At 51.0% G+C, this 18,641-nt stretch overlaps 1 protein-coding gene across 1 annotated transcript in view; it reads right to left on the bottom strand.

The window, feature by feature from the left end:
* The window catches only part of ITGA11 (integrin subunit alpha 11), a 107,146-nt gene that overhangs the window by 42,407 nt on the left and 46,098 nt on the right, over positions 1-18,641 (bottom strand). Inside the window, exons 3-10 of the mRNA XM_017666963.3 lie at positions 15,695-15,795; positions 13,406-13,497; positions 10,816-10,930; positions 8,106-8,233; positions 6,904-7,052; positions 2,401-2,545; positions 1,774-1,939; positions 374-444 (exon numbers count right to left, since the gene is read on the bottom strand). Coding sequence (XP_017522452.3) covers positions 374-444; positions 1,774-1,939; positions 2,401-2,545; positions 6,904-7,052; positions 8,106-8,233; positions 10,816-10,930; positions 13,406-13,497; positions 15,695-15,795 — 967 coding nt within the window. The remainder of the gene's footprint in view (positions 1-373; positions 445-1,773; positions 1,940-2,400; positions 2,546-6,903; positions 7,053-8,105; positions 8,234-10,815; positions 10,931-13,405; positions 13,498-15,694; positions 15,796-18,641) is intronic.

Below are 18,641 nucleotides of genomic sequence, written 5' to 3' on the forward strand. Positions count from 1 at the left end.
ACTCTGCACCACAGGCGCCTCGGGCTTGGGCACGGTTAGAGCACGTGCAATCGGTTTTGCCTGTTGCTGTAGTTTTTACACTAGGCTCTGCAGACTGAATGGAACCCTTAGTCCCGGGGGGATGTGTCCCCATCAGCACCTGCCCAGGGAAGGTGGGTTTCTTATTTGTAGCCCACTCCCAACTGTAAAGGGCTCAAAACAACTTATTAAAAGTCAAACATCTTGACTTTCCTTTTCCAGCCACAGAAAACAGGAGGCCAAGAGACCCCTAAGAAAGAGGGAAAGGGGGCTGAGAGGGAGCTCAGGAAAGGTGGGATACTGACCAACAGAGGGAAGCAGAGGGGGCGGGAGGGCGGCCCCGGGGCCTGCGTACCTCCACCACGTGGGAGGAAAAGCCCGTCTGTGACATCTCCAGCCCGAAGGAGGTCTCATTCTTGTTGGTGCCTGAAACGGAAAGGGACAGAAAGATGCCAGCCTCATGCCTGTTTGCTTACTACCAGATACACCTGCAGCTCAGTCTGCAGTGCCTGTGACCCAGGGGACACCGTCAGGGTGGTGAGAGGGACCCCAAGTCAGAGCCCAGCGGCCATCAGCCTCAGCTGCCCTGAGCGGCAGGCAGCCTGCACGGGGAGGCGCCAGGCCCTTTCCAGGTGGTCGCATGGGCTTATCATTAGTAGCCACTCGCTGCTGAAAGGGCTTGGGGTGAGTTACATCACTGGGCATGTGCACCATAGAGTCTGGAAATAGGGGAAAGATTAAGGGAAGTTCCTGGAAAGAAATAGCCTAGATTCTTGGCAAGAAATGGAATGCCCCACTTTGCTCATTCCTATTATTCACCAGATTTGGTTCTAGATGCCTCTGGATGATTCCTAAACTTTAAACTGACTCTCAGGAGGGAGACACCACACGTTTGAGCAAGTCCCATGTGTGCTGGTAGCCCCTCCCCACCGAGGGCCCCCCTGAACCTGGCAGCCGGGCCACGGTTCTCAATGCTCAAGGCAACTGATTCTAGGAGAAATACACTGAAGTGAATATTTAAGTTCTTGTCTGAGCATCAGAACTCAAGTTCATACATTCTGTTCCTTCTTCCTTGTTTATAAGGGCCACTTTTGTCTCTTTTCTTGTGTCTGTAGCTCAGACACTGCCTTTTCTCCCCATTTACAATTGTCCTACGCAGCAAAGCCCAGTATTGGCAGGGCCCCGCGATAGCCGTGCACGGTGCAAACAAGATCTGTGCACATCAGAACTGGAGCCTGAGCCATGAGAGGGGCCGCCTGAAGGAAGCCAGCACATGTGGTTCAGTGGAGCAGGAGGCGGGGGGAGTGACCGTCTCCGGCTCAGAAGTCAGGCCCCTGGGTCCAAACTCAGGTTGCCAGAGAAAATATAAGATATCCAGTTAGATCCAAAGTTCAGGCAAACTGAATAATTTTCACATATACATCTGTCAAAAACATGGTATTTGATATTTGTAAATTTGGCGACCCTGGTTCAAACCCCAACTCCTTCCCGAGCTGTGGAAAGTCACTTAGCTCCTCCAAGCATCTGCTTCCTCAGTGGTCAAAGGAGGAGAAGATCAACAGAGCCATCTTCCGGGGCTGTTTGCAAAGTGCACAGCCTCACGTCTGGCACAGAGCTGCTCAAGTGTGGGCATCCAAGGATGGCTCCTGCTAGACCATTCCATGTTGCAGGGTTGGATTTTGCTCCATGGGGTTCACCCGATGTCACCTGATATGAATACAGGGGCGTGGACCCCTCTGGGTAGGTACTGCTCACCTTCCAAGCTGAAGATCCTGTCCCCCAGGGCATCAACAATGTCCTTCAGGGCTGCCTCATCGGTGACATTGAAGAAGTGCTTGTCATCAGGGTCGCTGGCGATGTATTTGATTTCATTTAGAAAAGTTTCTGGATTGATCCCCCTGCGGTTGTAGTAGCCCAGGACCTGCCAGGGAACAGGGGGCAGGGGCGACAAAACAGGACATAGCACAGACTTCCCCACACATGCATGGCCCTGATCCCAGGGCCCCAGGGCAGCTGGCGCCACTGTTTTGGTAGCTGTGAGGACAACTCATGCTTCCATTTGACTTTGAGACAGGCCATCTTGTAGGGGCCAGGGGAGGCCCCTGCTCTAAGTTGGGGCTCTCGGGCCAGGAGGCTTGGGGGTGTTTCCTGGTTTCCTCAGGTTTCAGAACCTCCCTGGCAATGGAGACAAAGAACCCATCACTGTCGTGGGTTGGTCTGGGCAGTGCAGGAAGAAAAAACTCTCAACTTGCTCTTCAGGAGAGGATGCAACAAGGAGAGGCCTATCTGAGGGCCTGGATAGCTTGAGTGCCATCCAGGAGTCCTTGGGAGCGTGGGGGCAAAGCCTCTGGAAGGCAGCTGGGACAGGAGTGCAGAACTCACGGCCACAGCGTATCTGGTCACGTTGTCCCTCTCGCTTTGCTGGATCACCTTCTCCAGGTCAGGGGTGTCGTGGGACTCGCCATCCGTGATGACGATCATCACCTTCTTGGCGCCTTTCCTTCCACCCTTCTGGAAAGCCTCTGAGCTGGAGCCAGAGCACAGGGCTAGGGTCACAGAGGGAGGTGGGGATGGGGCAGCCCCAGGAGCCAGGGCCATAGCCCTTGGCAGCCCTACCAGTGCTGGGACCTCCAGCCAAAGGACAGCTGAGCTGAGGTGCCCAGGTCACTCATTCACCTGCTGCCCAGATGGGTCTTGTATCTGTTTGTCTTTAAAAAGGCCCTCTAGGGTCCTGACCATATTGTTGTGGGCAGGCAGAGAGATGGGGTGGCCTGGGAGGAGAGTTCGGGGTCAGATGGGGACTGTAGAGGCTGTAAGTGAGCAGTTCAAAAACCCAGCTCCACATTAGAGTCTCCTGGGGAGTTACCAAAAAATGTGATGTCCAGGCCCCACCTGGTCTCATGAAATCAGAATCCCTGGGCTGTGGCTGCGCGTTGGTGTTTTTAAAAGTTCTAATGAACCCCCGAGTTGAGAACCCCTTCCGTAAGTACTGGAAAGGTGATCAGTCAGAGTAATTCAACACCCAAACAATAGTAATCCATAAAATACGTGTGCTGAAGCCTGACTTGTCCCATGAGGACTACTTTGATTCTATTTTGGGAACTATTTAATATCAAATTCTATGACAAATACTCCTCTCTCTCACTTTCTATTTTGTTTCCAGTGCCTGCTGAAGGCACTTGGCCTGCCTCTTGGGCAACCCAGCGAGGGGACGAGTGTGGGGCCTGGCACGCTGACCCGAGACACTCTGGAGAGGTTCTCGCAGCTGGCAACCTGTCTCTCAAGCACAGAACTGGTTCTTGAACCATCACTGGCTCTTGGTACCTCTGTGGCCTATCTTTCTTTAGACTGGGTGGTTTTGAGAAAGACAGACATGGTCTGGCCCAGGAGTCTGGCCCAGCAGGTAGAATTTTCCAATAAGGATCTAAAAATAAATGTTACCCTTAGATTTTGTGGTGACTCCTCACGGGTCTGATCCACAGGTTTAAACTCCACCTGCCAGGTTAAAGCTCGTCTCTGGGCCACATGGCTTTGTGTAGCAGGGTATCTCTTGCTACATGGCGAGCTGAGGAGCTGACATGCATGGTTTTTTAGAGGAATTCACAAATCCTGAAATAAGTTAGTTCAGAGCATCTTCAAGCTACCAGTTAAGAGAAATAGACTACGTGCCATTCTCCAAGCTCAATGATATTGTGGATAGCTGACTTAAACAACCCTCTAATTTTAGTGTGAGCCATGACTGGAGGAGGGCAGGGGCATGCATGCCATGACCAGAACAGATACTGAGCTAAAGCCCGATGCAGCGGGGGAGAACTCTGCCAGTCCCTCAAAGGAGAGTCTAGATGTTTCTATGCTTCATTGGAGGGTCAAGCCCAGGAACAAAACTCTATGCAAAAAAGTGTGGCAGGGGGAAAACAGGTTTTATTTATATGGAGCCAAGAAAAATATCAGGATCAGATTTCCATATAGTGGAATAGTGTGAATATCTGTTTGAACCTGTAATATTGACATGAATATTGTCATGAATCATCACATTTAAAACTGTGCAGAAAGACTTGGATTTGTTTCTTTGTACATCAGATTATAAGTTACTTGAGAGTGCTGAGAGCTTTATGTCTCTATGCTAACAGAAGTTTCCATGAAGCTGGAAGCCAGAGTGATCCTGTGGAAAAGTAGGTCACGTCATGTCTCTTATCTGCTCGAAACCAGCCCCGGCTCCCATTTCTCTGTGATCCTGACATTGGCCCACCAAACCCTTGCGATCTGGTCATGGTATCCCTCTGAGCCTTCCACTTCCTCACTCCCCTCCACCCACACTGGACTCTGCACTCCTCCTGGAACCACGTGGCACCCTTTGTCCGAGCTGCCCCCTCTGCCTGGAACGCTCCCCGCAGGGATCTGCTTGGCCAACTCCCTCACCTCATTCCAGCCTCCACTCTAGTGTCAGCTCCTGGTGAAGCCTGCCCTGCCTACTCTGTTAATGCTGATTGAATACCTGCCTTCTCCAACCTGCTTGACCACCTTTATGATGCTCTATATCCCACCCCCGCTACCCCCTGCTGTAGCATTTATCCCCTTCTGGCATACTGTGTTATTTGTGTTTTTGTTTATAGCCTCTGCCTCTAGAATATCAGCTTCATGAGGCCAGGACATTGATCTGTTTTGTTCACTGATTTATCTCGAGTGCCTAAAACAGTGTGAAACACATAGTAGGTGCTCAATAAGAAGTGTTGAGTGAATTAAGGTGGACTCACATCATTGTCCCTGCAGCCCCTCATCAAGCCAATATGTGGCTGCGAGATTCACCCTCACGCGCACATCTGATGATAACATTCTTGTGCCCAAGAACCTTCAGTGGCCACCCACACTGGTTTCAGCTACAGCCTTATCACCCTCACAGTGTGGCTCCAAGCCCTCTTTCCAGATGCATGTCTCAGTCCCTCCCAACATGAACCCCATATCATGGTCAAAAGCACTGTAGCTCTGAACATGAACATTCTTTGACTTCCTCTCCTCTGCCTGTGTCAGGGCTGAATGTCTTCTGTGGAATGTTCTCTCTACCTCTCCCTGATCGAATCCTTGGGTCTTCCCAGGACAGGTCAAATGCCACCCCCTCTTGGCAGTCCTCCCTGGCCTCTTGCTTGAAGCCCCCCTCCCATTCTCACTGAGTGAGGCTGATGCTTGTCAGACCTCCCCAGGTGGGTGGGAGTCTACAAGTTTTCACCTCTGTAGCCCCTAAAGTCCATGGCCTGGATCTTTGTACTTTAGTAGGTGCACAGAAAAAACTGCATTATAAATAACCAAGTGAGAAGAAAAAACCTTTTACCTTAAAAGGCACTAGCTATAACTTGGGACTTGACAGACTGGGAAGATCAGATTTCAAACTTCACTTGGGGTGTCAATTGCATACCTCAGTGGTGCTCGTGAGTCGCAAACGGTTCAAACTACTTAGTGGGTTACATGCTTATAGCTGACCTAGGATTGGTGGACTGTGAAACACGGATGCAATAGAGACTGCATCCCCGTGTGAGTCAGTTAGCTTCACACTGAGGAAGTGACAGCTTCCTCCCTTGCCCTGGTCAATTTGCAAGGGGTCTCAGGGGTTCACTTCAGTGATGGCAAAACAGCACAATGGCCTTTTCCTTGTGAGAACGAGTAAAAGCCACCTTTACAAGGAGGGACGCTCATTTAGGAAAAAAGCTTGAGCAACTTTTATCCGCAAACAAATAAAGTAGTGAAGCAGCAACATAATCATAAAGAATTGTGAGGTTGGAAAAAAGTCATTCGAAATCATGTTTCTACTAAAAAGCTCCCACATTGTAGAATTCCGTTAACACACCGACTAACTCTGTATGTGCTGGAATTACAAGAGAATGGTACTGTGGTCTCAATGGACACAGCAGAGCTCATATTTGTAGGTGTAAAATTTACACATTTAAAGTCTAAACACCTTGGCTGTGGTCATCTTAGGGGTTTAGGCCTCCACTTGCAAGATCTTGGGGAATCACCTCTGAAATTACCCACTGATGGCAGCACAATGTTCTGAGCAGTGGCAGCGCCACTGAAATAAGCACCGGCCATCTGTGTGGACGACGTCTGGAGATAATATTCAGTATCATTGCGAGTGAGCTCTGGTGCGATTTTTAAGGAACCAGCCTTGTAAGGTTGTCAGGTTAGATTTCATTCATCAGATGTTAGATTTGACTCTGTTCCTCACACTCCACCGCTGATCACTACTCCACTGGAAGAAGCTGCCCTCATGGAAGCCACATTCTCTGTGGCAGAGGGCATTTCCCAAAGGTGGCTGCAGCCGTACCCCCATCCCAGTGCTCTTCGGCAGGGCAACCTGGCCATTCCTCCACCAAGAGGCAGAATAAACCTTCTCCTCCCCTTGAATCTGGGCCGGCCTTAGTGACTTGCTCGAGCAATGGCATATGGCAGGTTTGTTCGGGTATGTTGGGGGCCAGGCCATGGGCAGCCAGAGTTCCTGCCCGAGTGTCTTGGAGACTTGCTCTTGGGTGGCTCCCTCTCAGGGCCCAGCCGCTACACCACGAGAAAGCCAAGCCACGTGGCCACGTGTGGGCGCCCAGGTGGCCGCCCCCAGCCGAGCTCCCAGCCAGTAGCGAGGTCAACCACCAGCCGAGCGTGCCTCTTTGGACATCCAGTCAAACCCTCAGATGGCAGCAGCCCCAGCGGACACCAGACGGCAACCGTGTGACAGACCCCAAGAGAGAACCAAACAGTTGAGCCCAGCCAACCTCCACAACTTTAAGGGATTAATTAATTATTATCTTAAGGTACAAAATTCTTAGATAGTTTGTTACCCAGCAATATATAACTAGAATAGTTATCTGAAGATTTTAAAAAATTATTATTTTTTATTACCGAGCAAATTCGATGCCAAATGCTGTCCGGGTCTCTGTTCCTCCTCTCTGCTCAATGTGGCTGGCAGCTTCCACCACGTCTTTTACAGACCTGTAGTCATTCAGGTGAAATTCATGTACCACGTCTTCTCCATACTGAACAACTCCAACCTGTGAGTTAGAGGGGAGGGCAACAGGACATCTTGACCCCTGAAACACGGGCCTTTGGGGGTGAGGCTCCCTGGAGTCATTGCTCTGTCTGTGACTGTATATATAGGAGTTGGGAGGGCTGGGGACCTTCACAAGAGAGGGTGACTAAGCTGCAGAGTTCCAGGAATGCACGGCTGGCTTGCTGAGACAAGTGAGAGGTGCATCTCCAGAGAGCAGACTGTGATGTAAAGAAAGGCCTGACAGATTAAGTTTCTTGAGCATAGAACTGAAGCCCAAAATATTAGGAACAGCATGGGTGGGGGCCATGGCACTTTTCACCAAACTCCGGGGCTACGGTTCCTTAAAATTTGAAAGAGAAGAGCTTCTTTTATTTCTGAGGTTCATAAAATATAGACAATATTAACAGCCTCAAAATGAACAAAAAACCTTGAAGAACTACAGTAGGACTAGAATGATGAAACGTTACGGTTGGATGGGCCCAAAGAGTTTATTTGGTGCCCTTCTAATGCTGGATTTTCACCCATGATATCCAGAAATGATCTCCCAGGGGGGAAGTCAGTATTGTGGGAGAAAATGTACTCCCTGTTTAACAACTCTGTTGTTACAGAATCATTTCTTAGATTGACTTGCAACCTGCCACCTTGCAAGTTCTGTTCATTGGTCCTTCTTTGGCCAAATGCTGTGGGATGGGCCTTCCCCGTCTTCGCTGGAGCTGTGACCTCCTCCCGTCTTCTCCCCAGGTCACTGTGTCTCACTCAACAGGGCTCTGATGCCTGCTCACCTTTTCCTGTCTTCCTCCTCACTCTTTACCTGGTTTAAGCTTTTCTTACTAGGGGGTGTCTATCCCAGAACACAGCATGTGGCCTGTGAGGTGAGGCCTCCCCCAAACTGCCCCTTGAAGAGCCCAGCAGAGATGGGTGTCCCGGGCCGCAGGGCACTGGGCTGGCCCTTACTGACACTGTCTCAGCATATGACATGGTGCTTCTCCTACCTCAAGGCAGCATCTTCTGTGGGTTTGGGGGGCCCAGTAAGGAGGGTCCCAGGGACACTCACCTGAATCTGCCCAGGGCCAATATAAAATTTCTTCAGGATGTTGATGAGAAAGTGCTGAACCTCCACCCAGGGGTAGATGCTGTTGGAGCCATCCAGGACAATGATGATGTCCATGTAGGTCTGGCACCCTGGGAAGTTGGGACACGGTCATGGCTTCAAGGAACCAGTGTCTACAAGTATGTGGTTCTCCAAGGGACAATGGAAGGACGCTGTTTTATGTGTGTAATTTCCTGGGCTGGGAAGCCATCTTTGGGCTGGGCATTTATTTGGGAAACATGAATGATGAGCCCAGACAGAAACTCTGGCTTGGCTCACCTGTTCTGTGCTAGCTGTTCGAACAAAGCTTAAATTAGCCTGATTGTCTCTCCTCTTCATCAGCGACTGAGAACCATCAGCTGGCCACTGTGTCTGAGGCAGCCATCCTGCCCAAATCAACATCCCATTACCATTTGTTCTGCTGAGATGAGCAGGTTAGCGTTTACCTCCCTTTCAGAAGGGTCCTATGGTGTGATGACTAGGAATGTGGAATGCGCATCAGACTGCTTGACTCCAGGCTTTGCTGAGCACTAACTGCGTGACCTTGGGCAAGTCACACAGCCACTCAGCATTGGTTTTCTCTTCTGTAAAATAGGTGTGATGACAGCAGAGGATTACCATGAAGAATTAAGGAGATGATGCAGCTAAAGGGCTGTGCACAAAGTAAGTGCTCAAGGAATCTTTGCTGATCTTATTTTGATTTTTTTTTAAGCAAACCACTTTGTTAATGTGTCATTAACAACAGCATGGCAATCTCTTGTCCCTTTATATCTGCTCTGAGCATAAAGGTTTCTCTATATTATTATATTAACACCAAATTAAAATGAGTAATACAAACCAACCTAAGAAAACTAATAAAACATTGATATCATAACAACTGCAAAAATCTTTTAAAATCTAAGTAATTTATTTCTGTTTGTGATTGGTTAGGGCTACTTTGAAATAACACATGATATATACCATACTATATTATATCACACTGAAATATTAGGCATCTGCTTATTTTTACTGGAGAATTTTCGCACTGCTATAAATTCTACTTAATAGCAATATAGCAGGACCTGCTGTGTGTTAACCAATAACTTCTGCATCACGAAGGTGCAGAATGTTGAATTCAGTGTTCACCAGAGAAAGGGAGTGGTGGCTCTGAGCCCGGTGCCTGTCAGAGGCTTTGTGATTGGAAGAGCTTTTTAAAAGCACTTAGATGTTCACAGAGTCATCTCTGCTTTTTGGGAGAAGTTGTGCAGACATTCTTGTCTCACCTGCATGCCATGTATGGCATGATGGGCCTGTACTCCCTGGCCAACAGCGCCTGATAGCTTTGTCCTTTTTCATCATGGATTAGCTCAACACATGTGTGCTGAGCGCCTGCTGTGTACTGAGGCCCTGAGGGGTCTGGGCGGCCATGCAGGTGACCAAGACAAGAGGTCCTTGAGTAAGGGAACTTTCTCATCTAGTGGTAGGCTTCTTCAATTTCTAAGCCACTTTTATGATTAGAATGCATTTAGTATTCTGATCTCTTTCGTGCCATTTCAAATTTTTCTTTTTAAGACACTTTGGGAAGGAACTTGCTTTGGGTCTGTGATTCTGAAGCATGACTGAACACTCCGTTAAACACACACACACACGCACACGCACATGCACACGCACACGCACACGCACACGCACACGCACACACTCTGAGGCTTACCCCAGACCTACTGAATTAGAACCTTGGCAGAGGGTGCTCTGGAATCTGTATCAGCTCCCAGGGTACTGCTGCTGGTCAGCAGGTGAGGAGGCCCCCCCCACAGAAGGTTCCGGGAGGCTCAGATGGTCACGCCACGGCCCAGAAGAAACAGCAGCCCTTGGCGGTGACCGATGTCAGGCTTCCTCCCGGCCCTGCCTTTCCCTCTGCCATTTTGTGAGAATAGAATCAACATTTCTTCATCACCTAAAAGGACCACTTGCAGCCCCTCCTGGACTGCTGCTCCTTCCTCCTTCCTCGAGCACCCCTGTTCCATCCCTGACTGGGCCCTGTTGTTTGAAAAGAGGCTGCTGCCAGCCAGAGGTGCTAATCCCCTCATCCTCAGTAAAATGGGCAGCAGCTGCTTGGTGATGGTATTTAGCCCAGAGGAAATAGCGAGGCTGGTGCCAAGCAGTCTGGGCTTGGGAGGCAAGGTCTGAGCATCACTTCCCCCATATTTTCTTGGTGGGTGGGGAGTAAGTAGGAGATTGTGCATTCCGTGGGACTCTGGGCAAGCTGAGCAGAGCCTCCCGATGTCCAGGAATACTGAGCACATGGACTATTGCCGGGGATATTCCTGTTCTTGGCCCTTCACCTACAGGGCAGCTGCATTGGGTAAGATCAGAGGGCACCATTCATACTGCAGTCTGAACGAACAATTCAGCCCCCAGAGTCATGCAGTGCACAGCTTGCCTGCTCTACGTGGTGGTCCAGCAACAACATCTTCCTTACGCAGGGTGGGTTTGCCGTGAGCCTGCCTGGCTGCCAGGATTGTAGCTCATCTGCCTCCTCCCCCATCACTCTGGGTTATGACCCCCGACAGATTACCCAGAGAGCTGAATGAGCTAGAGTCCAAGTGCTGCTTTGTAGCCGCAGGTTAGGGATGATCAGGGCTTGGAGCGTCCCACGGACTGTCTGCCCAGCCTGAGTCTGCAGATTTGGACTTACGTTGGAGAGCTGGGGCCACGGTCTTGGAGAACCTGAAGTTTGAGTTGACTCTTGAACACATCCCTGTGGTGTAGTAGGAACTCCCACACTCATGGGACCAGAGCGGGCTGCAGGCCTGTGAAGTGCAGCACAGATGCCCCCCCAGTCAGCGGAGGGCCTCAGGAAGGGTCAAGGCCTGATAGCCTTTCAGCCCAGCCCCCAACTGCCATGCCCCAGATAGACATCCTCTATCTGAATATTAGTACACCAAGGATTTAGAAGGTCTTCTTTGCATCTAACTGAACTCTCTCTTGCTGTAACATGTGCCAATTCCCTTGGTTTCACGTGGAGAGAAGAAAAATGAATCTTAGAGTCCTCCGATGTTGTATTTGAAAGGGTGCCATTCTGCATCCCGTCATCTAGGTCTGAGATTCTCCTTCACCCTAGCTGCCCACCTCACCCACCACACAGGATCTAGAAAAGCCTTTTCATCCGTGGGAGTGGACCTTCAAGGTCACAAGAAAGGACTCTCTGAAGAGGTCACTTGAAGGTCCTCACTTGGCAAACTCCTGGCCTAGGTCCCGACAGCATGTCCGTTGCTCTCACTGGGGAAATTAAAAAAGAATGTCTCTACTCTTTCTATGAAATTTGCTACCAAAAACATTGATGTCAGCTTGTCCTTTACTGGGCGATGAGTTCTCCTCAGTCAGGATCGTTACAAATGAAAGCTCAGCTACATGCCTCCATTTTTGTCCTGTTGCCAGGAAACCCAGGACTAAAAGTTATGCTGTTATTTCCTTTGTTTTGGAAGAGGTAATTATTCCACTTCCAACCTCTTTCTCTAACTGGCTTTCTTTTTTAACTCAGATTTTAGAAGTTTCATTTTATATGTATCCTTTATTGAAGCTGCTATAAATTAAATCTGGAAGTAGGGGTAAAAATGAAGAATGGGAGAGTGGGTAGTGGATGATGGATGGGTGGATGGGCGATGGGTTGATAGAAAGATCACGGATGGATGAAGGATGATGGATGGGTGAGCAGATAGATGATGGATGGATAAATGATGGATGGGTGGATGTACGGATGGATAGGTGGGTGGATGGGTAGGAAGATGATGGATGGATGGATGGACGGGTGGGTGGATAGATACAGGAATATACGGATGGAAGGATGGATGATTAGATGGGAGAATGAGGGGGTGGATCAATACAGAGATGGATGGATGGATGAATTAACAACAGTTGCTATTTATAAACTAGGGACTTAACCTGCCCAGAGGTCCCAGAGGTGAATCACACCATCCCTTTTGGGCCTTTATCCCACCTCGCGAAGCAGGTGAAACCAGGTTAGTAGAAATGTGACAAGAAGCCTCAGAGGGAAAAGGGAGCGCCCCCGAGAGGTCCATGTGTAGATAGGGCTGGGGGCTTGTCTGGGTGGGACGATGAACGGCTGCGGGCTGACTGTACATTGAGGCATCTCAGGACCTTCCTGGCAGAGCCACTATGCTCTGCTCAAGCTCCCGAGCACCCCAGTCAGGTCATTGCTCTGGTGTCTGGTGCTCCACACCCCTGAGGTCTCATCTGTCAGCAGAAGTGGACTGATGGACAAGATGAAGAGTGACACAAGCCATGCCCCATCTTAAAGTGAGTGGTGAATTGTATTGCATTTTCTGGGGGAATTTTGATCTGAAATCCTCTGATTTGATCTGATCCCCGAAAGGATCCTGGTTTGACCCCGTAGCGTTTCCCAAGCTATGGTGGCTCATTTGAACTTGGCGGCAAGATGGCCAATCCATTGCACTGCCCGCCCTCACCCACGGTGGGCAAAGCTTGCCTAAGCCGCCCAGGCGGGGCGCAGAGGCCTCCACGCACAGCCTGCTGCTGCCTTTCTGTCTCTGTATCATGTTCACTCATTTCTTATGGTCTCTTTCCCAACCAGGACATAGGCTCCAGGGGGCAGGGGGTCTGTGGACCACTGAGCCCCAGAGCCCAGCACTGGGCTCAGTACATTGCAAGTGCTCAAAAAATCTATCGTTTAATTGGATGTATGTTTCTAACACATCAGCCCAAGTACCCCCTCCTTTTTCTTCCTTGCTAAGACTGGTCTTTGCTTTAAAATAAAACAGCAGCCTCCTCTTGGAGGCCTTCCCATCTAATCCTGCACAGTCCAGGTGGCCTGTCATTTTGTGGCCCTTCCCTTGGTTGTAGTAAATCTGTGTTCACACATTTATGGCTTCTCTTCAAAGTCTTAGGGTGTGTGACGTGTCCTGTTTCTTTGATCAAACCCCAAGCAGAGCGTTGGCCTCCACCTCAGAAATCTGGCTCTCCAAAGAAAGGGGCAGGCCCACCACTGGACTGCTGGCTTTCCCTATTTATGCCATCTGCACATAAAAAGGTCAATATATTTTCCTGCCTAGATCATCCCCCCCCAAATATTTAGGGTGCAGCAGGCAGAACGGCACAGGCAGGAAGCTGCTCCCTGCATGTGTGTGTGTGGACAGCCAGCCTGGGTGACAGAAGGCATGTGGTGCCATGCCTCTTCCTGCCCCAAGCAGAGAGTCCGTGAGGCAGGAGGGGCCAGGCTCAGGGGGCAGGTGAGCTGTGGCTCTTACCAGGAAGCTGTTGTCCTTGGGGTTGGAGGCCAGGCTCAGGCCAAGGCGCATGTTGTCTTTCCGCTCAGACACGTTGGACAGGGTGACCCTTCCTGTGGTGGGAGGGAGAAGCTCAGCCTGCAGTCTCTTGCTGCCGGCCCTCTGCCCAGAGCCTGCTGCTGTCACCCGCCACCAGAGAGGCCAGTGGCAGGATGGGGCTGGGCAGAGTCCCTCCCGATTCCTCCTGCCCCTTTGGGCCCCTTGCCTGCATGTTGTTCCAGCCCTTCATGGTTTACTAAGGCCTTATCCAGATACAGTCTCATCATTTCCTCACCATCCCTGTGAGATGAGCAAACTGAGTCTCAGAGAGGCCAAGCAATCTGCCCAAGGCCACACAGTGAGCACAGGACAGAGCATTCCATCTCCATCTCCACAGGCCTTCCTCCTCCAGGCAATCTGTTATCAAAACTTACCAGTCCCGTGTCCTACCCTCTCAGGGCCTGGCTCTCTGCTTATCTGATAAACTGACATGATAATGATTCTCTCTCACAGGAGCAAAGAGCCAACTTAACAGGAGCGGTACACATGCAGCCTCCTCCAGCGGAGCAAGCTTATTCCCACCTCAGGGCCTCGCTCGCCTGCTGGAATGCTCTGGCGCTGCCCGGCTCCTTGCCATCGGGCCTTTGTTACCTGCGTGGAGAGATCCTCCCTGGCCACCTCTCTGATGTGGGCCCCTCTCCGCTCCTCCCACTCAGCCTCCCTTGTCACAGCGCCCCAGTTCATTGCACTCCAATCCTGAGATTATCCTGCTTTCTCACTGGCTCCCTCATCGCCCTTCCCAGCAGAGTCCCTGGCTTCTTGTTCCCTGCTGGGTCCCATCCCTAGTAAGTAGCACAGTGCTTAGCGCATGTTAGGTGCTCATTAAAGGCTGGGGGACATACTCGACTTGGCATGGGTCATAGGGACTTGCAGCTCACTCTCCTTACTGTACACAGGGGCCAGTGGAGGCTCAGAGAGAGGTTGTGAGCTCCCTATGGACACACAGCAAAGAAACTGTGCCATTCGAAGGAGAAATCCAGCCTGGCCTATTTTGGAAGCCTGGGCCCTCAGCGTGGTGACGCCTGGGATCTGTGAGCCTCCAGCCAGGCTCCTGCCTCTCTTACATTGTCCCCTCATTGAGGTCTGGGCCCTGGCTGTACCGGGGTTTGAACTTCTCACCCGTGGTGCTGAGGCAGATGAGGACAGCGGGAGCGCCCAGCACCATGTAATAGGGCAGCTGGCAGCTCTGGGCCCTGTGCTCTGGGCTTTTTCTTTGATGTGGGCCTTTTCATCCATCTGCTTATCTCTTGAATCTCTGCCCTCTTCCCCCACTGAGTCCCTGTGCTTCCCATATCTTCCCAGGGAGCCCCAGCCCACTGCTTTAGGAAGAGGGGGCGGGGGAACACCCAGGGTTCTTGTCCTTGGGGAGGCCAGTCCTCAGGCCAAGGCCCCGAACTGCAGCTTCTCTAAGTAGAATTTTGCTCCATTCTGGGAGCCAAGTGCTGGTGCTTGGTATTTGGTGCTTTGGAAAAAGTATAAGTGCTTTTGAGGAGTAGTGTACGTGCCTCTGTGGACACACACACATGTACATACACACACACACGTAGATTTTATAAGCACTGAAAGATCCTTGAGGCTGTTCTCAGCATCTCTCCGATGCCTGAAAGCTCTTCAATGAGGAACAAAGCCTGCATTTTAGGAAAGCAGTGCTGTGCAGTGGCTGAGGGGTGACTGTGGACCGCCTGCTTAGAACCGTGGCCTCGCTACTTATCAAGTGGGTGACCCCAGGCAGGTCCCCTCCCCTCCACATGCTGTCATTCCTTCCTTTATTAAAATGGTTAAATCTCATATAATTATGGGAATTAAATGAGCCAAAATACCTAAAAGTGCTTAAACCAGTGCCTGGCATGTAGTGAGGTTATACAAGATACAGGATTGTTAGCCATTGTTATTATGTCAAAATCAGAAAGAAGGCAGGAAATGTTTATCTCCTGCTGGGAGAGGAAACCCCTTATTAGGGGCAGTAGCTGAATCAGAAAGAGCAATGGCTTGGGACCTAGAGGCCTGGGCATGAGTCTTGGATGGCCCCTTATAAGCTGCACAGCTATGGGAAGTGGCACCCTCTGTCTGGCCTCAGCTTCCTCATCTTTTAAATGGGGCAGTGACATCAGCTGTGAAGAGCCAGGACACCGTGGGCATGGACATGCTGCAGAGCCTGTCTGGCCCTAACCAATGGCTGGCCTCCTCGTGGGAAGCCAGTGGCCCAGTTACCCAGGTTGAGCTTGGTGCAGTTCCCATGGGTCACCGGACACTTGTACACGTCTCCTGTCTTCTGGTGGCCATTGGTTTCCAGTGGAGCGCCCACAACCAGCCTGGGAAAGAAAAGAATGTAGGTGAAGATATTGGGGGAGGTGCTCCGTCTTGGCGGAGGATGGAACCTAGAGGGTAGTGCTGAGGAGAAGATGGGGTATGGGGGAAATACCGGAGGAGCGGCCATGTGCAGAGTCTCAGACTCAGACCTTCACCTCCCTGGGGGTGGGAACTGGGCTTCCAGAATGAAGTCGTGGGACCTGCGGCCAACTTCAGGCCCTTGCCAGCATCTGGCAACTCAGAGATGAGAGCACCTGTGCAAATGGGATGAGGCAGTCCTGGGGAGAGGGGGGCAGGGCAGACATCACGGAGGAGCTACGCCTGAGCTGTGTCTTCATGGATGGACTTGAGTTTGTTGAATGGTGGGAGGACGGTAACCGTGGTCATTCAGGCGGAGGAACGGTGATTTCGGAGCCCTCTGTTACTACCTGGGGTGGGAAAGGTGCTCATTCCTCATCTTACATGACAGTCTTTCTGCTGGCGGCCCAGGGGCTGAGGCGTGTCGTATCACGGTCATTCACAGCTGTCGCCTGAGCCACAGCAAGGACTTGTTCAGGGAGGACGAGGCAGCCAGCCAGTGGGGCTAAGGAATGACCAGAGTCAGCTGCCCAGCTGCGGCTTCTGCCTTCCGCCTACGCCTTTGTGATCTTATTTGGAAAGAAGGGTCTTTGCAGTTGAAATTAAGAATCATGGGATGAAGTCACCCTGGATTACTCAGTGAGCCCCAGAGCCAATGATAAGCACCCTTATAAGAGACACAGAAGGGAGAGGTGCAGATTGAAGCGAAGGCCATGGGAAGACAGAGGCAGAGCCAGGAAGGATGCAGCCACAAGCCAAAGGATGCCCGGGGCCGCCAGAAGCTGGAAGAGGCAAGGGAGGATCTTCACCTCGGTCCTTTATAGGGGGCACAGCCCCACTGACACCTTGACCTTGGACCTCTGGCCTACACAACTGAAAGAGAATGAATTTCTGCTTTTGTAAGCCATCTAGTTTGTGCTAATTTGTTATGTGCCCATTGGAAATGAATATTCTTGCCTACACGTACATGTATTGCTACAGAATAATAACCTGGCCCAGCCCTGCCTGCAGTGCTGCCTCCCTGGAGACCAGGGAGACCACCCCCACCCTGCCAAGCCCCCTCCATGCCTCATCTCCAGCTCAGCAAAGGGCAACACCATTGGGGGTGGCCCAGAGCGGCCCAGGGCAGTTGCTGGAACTCCAGTGCTGATGTGAAGTGAAACCCTGAAAGGGGACCAGCTCTCCCTCCCGTGCCTACCTGCTCACTCTGCCAGTGCCACCTGCCTCTGGTACATCTGGAACTCGCTTGGGTGGCAGTCCTGCTCTCAACCAGAACTGCCTCCTCTGCTCAGGCCTTAGTGTTAACAGTGATTCAAGAATGGAGAGCTCCCAGGGAGCTGTGCTGCAATGGCAGGAGGTGCGGCAGCACACACAGCCCTAGAGGTCTCCATGCCCTAAGGGACAGAGAATAGACAATGATGGAGCTTGAGGCACCAGGACAGGTGAGAGACTGGAGTGAGGAGAACTTTCTGGAGCTGCCACTTCTCATCCCCAACAACACTGCCCAAAGAAGCAGCAATTACTCGGTAGAGAGGGGTCGGGCCTGGAGGTTCAGGCCACACAGGACTTCAGCAGCTTCTTGCGGTCAAATGTCCCCTCCCCCTGCGCTTACCCACCTCTTGGTGCTGTCAGGAAAGAGTGAGGTCTGAAGTGGGAGTGAACAGAGCTCTGTTTGAAATTAGTCTATGAAATAAGAGCCGAGGTCTCTCCCCTGGGGACCAGATAATGACAGATTCTAAATATATCCACTTATTAAACTGCCTATTTTTGACCTGCCGGAATTAATTGGACCCATAAAATCTGTTTGTCTAGACGATGTGATTTTTGGCCACTTAATTCTGTGAGTGATTGTGTGGTCAAGGCTGTTCCTTCTATGCAGCCAAAAATAAAATAATAAAATAAAATAAAACAGAGAGAGAGGTCCATAAGGGAGGCTTGGGCTCCAAGCTTGCTTTTCTGGCTGCTCTGATTTTCAAGGTCACCCTGATTTCAAGTCTCCCAGAGGGATGTTCTCCCCAGGATACCACTGCCTGGCAGTGAGTGCCTTCTGGAAAGTGCCTTTGAAAAACACCCTGCAGGGCGCCTCTGAAAGAATCAGGCACAGCAAGTTCTAGATTAGGGAAACCATGACCTTCTAGAAAGACAATCTCCATGTGTCTTCTAAAATACACCCCAGCAGTGGACTCCTCACAACACTTCCCATTTGACAGAGTGGAACTCTGAGCCCACAGTGGCCTACCTGGTGGGCCTCCCAACACAGGATGAGATCTTTGGGCTGAAATCCCAGGGCTGGGTCTGCATCCTGGTTCTGTCACCAGCTTGCTATGTGGCTTTGAGGAACCATTGACCTTTCCAGAACCTGGTTTTCCTGGCTGTGAAATGGGATCATAATTCTTGGGTCACTGTGGGAAGTCACAGTCGTCAAAGGCATTGAGAGACAGAAGGGGTTGTATCTAGGTAAGCTATGCACAAAGACCGGTGGCTTTCCGGAAGTCATGTGTTCTGCCATGGGCCAGCCTGTGGCAATACGGCAGTAAGTCCCCCGAGTCATGTGGCACCAAGTTTACCTGAAGACTAAGCTTTGTCCTTCTCAAAGAGCAAGGCAGCCCCCTCTTTGTCATCTCCACTCTCCCGGACCTGGTCTCGGGGGGTCCTTGGTACTGCACGAGGTACAGTAGGACAGGGCTTACTGTCCCCCCATACTACAGATGAGAAGCTGGGGCTCCTAGGAGGGAGCTCACCCAGGCCCTGTGTCCATCTGTGGAGGACC

The sequence above is a fragment of the Manis javanica genome, chromosome 8 (genome assembly GCF_040802235.1).
Source record: "Manis javanica isolate MJ-LG chromosome 8, MJ_LKY, whole genome shotgun sequence".
NCBI classification, from domain to species: domain Eukaryota; kingdom Metazoa; phylum Chordata; class Mammalia; order Pholidota; family Manidae; genus Manis; species Manis javanica.